The 1,202-nt window shown below is 59.3% G+C and overlaps 1 protein-coding gene across 1 annotated transcript in view; it reads left to right on the forward strand.

Annotated features, from left to right (window-relative positions):
* Positions 1-373: 373 nt before the first annotated feature.
* The window catches only part of AFAP1L1 (actin filament associated protein 1-like 1), a gene marked incomplete at its 5' end in the record, with an annotated part of 7,766 nt that continues 6,937 nt past the window's right edge, over positions 374-1,202 (forward strand). Inside the window, 2 exons of the mRNA XM_010017805.1 lie at positions 374-538; positions 1,080-1,163. Coding sequence (XP_010016107.1) covers positions 374-538; positions 1,080-1,163 — 249 coding nt within the window. The remainder of the gene's footprint in view (positions 539-1,079; positions 1,164-1,202) is intronic.

Raw genomic sequence — 1,202 nt, forward strand, 5'->3', positions numbered from 1 at the left:
GCTCTGCAGATGGCATCTGGGTTTCCTTTCCTTCCTTCCTTCCCTCATCTCCACCCAGCGCCCGTCACAGCGTGGGGGCACCAGAAGCAGTGATGCAGTGTCGGGCAGACAGGGGTGTAGTTTTATCTGTGTGGAAAAATATGTGTGCTCAGCCCTTTGATACTGGTCCAGCAGCACGCAGAGCTGGCGTTCCCATTCACAGGCTCAGCAGGCTGCATCCTGGTGTCTGCATACAGATGGAAGAGCTTGTGCAGGGAAGGAGCACGTGTGCATTTAGCAAACATCACCTGAGCTGTGCTGGGCCAGCTGAGAAAGACCCACATCCTGGGGTCTTCCACATGTTCCAGCCCCTTCTACCTTGTCTTAACCCCAGCACCATGGCTGATGGGCTTTTTCCTGCTCTCTCCAGTGCTGGACCAGCTCCTGCCAGAGCTCAGTGTCTTGCTCAAGCTGCTGGACCATGAGTACCTGAGTGCCACCACACAGGAGAAGAAGTTGGCCGTGTCCACCATCCTGCAGAAGCTGCAGCCACCCACAGGTCTGTGTCCTGCTCCTGAGGTGCCCGGTGGCTGTCCCAGGGGCAGTGGCTTCCCCAGAGGGATCCTGGCCGAATCCCCATCAGGGCAGGAACATATTCTGCATGGCAAGGATGTTCTGCCTCCGTGCCCAGCGCCCAGCACATGCTCAGCCACCCTGGGACACTTTGCTCCCTGGTCTTGCTTCCCAGCTTTATCCTGCCCTGGATTCAGGGGCCGGTGTCAGCCCTGCTGTGGCTGCAGGGGGCTGCTCCCTGTGGAAGCAGCTCTTCACAGAGGTCTTCCTGCTTGCCAAGCAGAGGGGTTTCTGTGGGAAGGCCAGGAGGACCTGGGGTTTCACAGCCTTCCCTCCCTCCTGCCCTCCTGGGGAGGGCAGCAGAATCCCTGGGGATTCCTACACTCCCTGGGTGCCTGCTCTGGAGGGGTGCCCTGTGGCATGGTGAGGTGAGCTGGGCTGTGTCCTTGGGCTGGTGTCTGTGGGGAAGAAGGGTGCTGGTGCTTGTCCTGGCCACCCCCAGGCTGAAAGCATCCCCCTTCTCCCAGGGAAGGACATGGACTACATGTACGTCAACACGGCGTCCCTGAGCAATGGCACCAGCTTCGTGGAATCTCTGTTTGAGGAGTTTGGTACGTCTTGAGGTGACAGCAGGAGCTCTTGGGGTGTCC

Source organism: Nestor notabilis, unplaced genomic scaffold, assembly GCF_000696875.1.
Source record: "Nestor notabilis isolate BGI_N333 unplaced genomic scaffold, ASM69687v1 scaffold16517, whole genome shotgun sequence".
NCBI classification, from domain to species: domain Eukaryota; kingdom Metazoa; phylum Chordata; class Aves; order Psittaciformes; family Psittacidae; genus Nestor; species Nestor notabilis.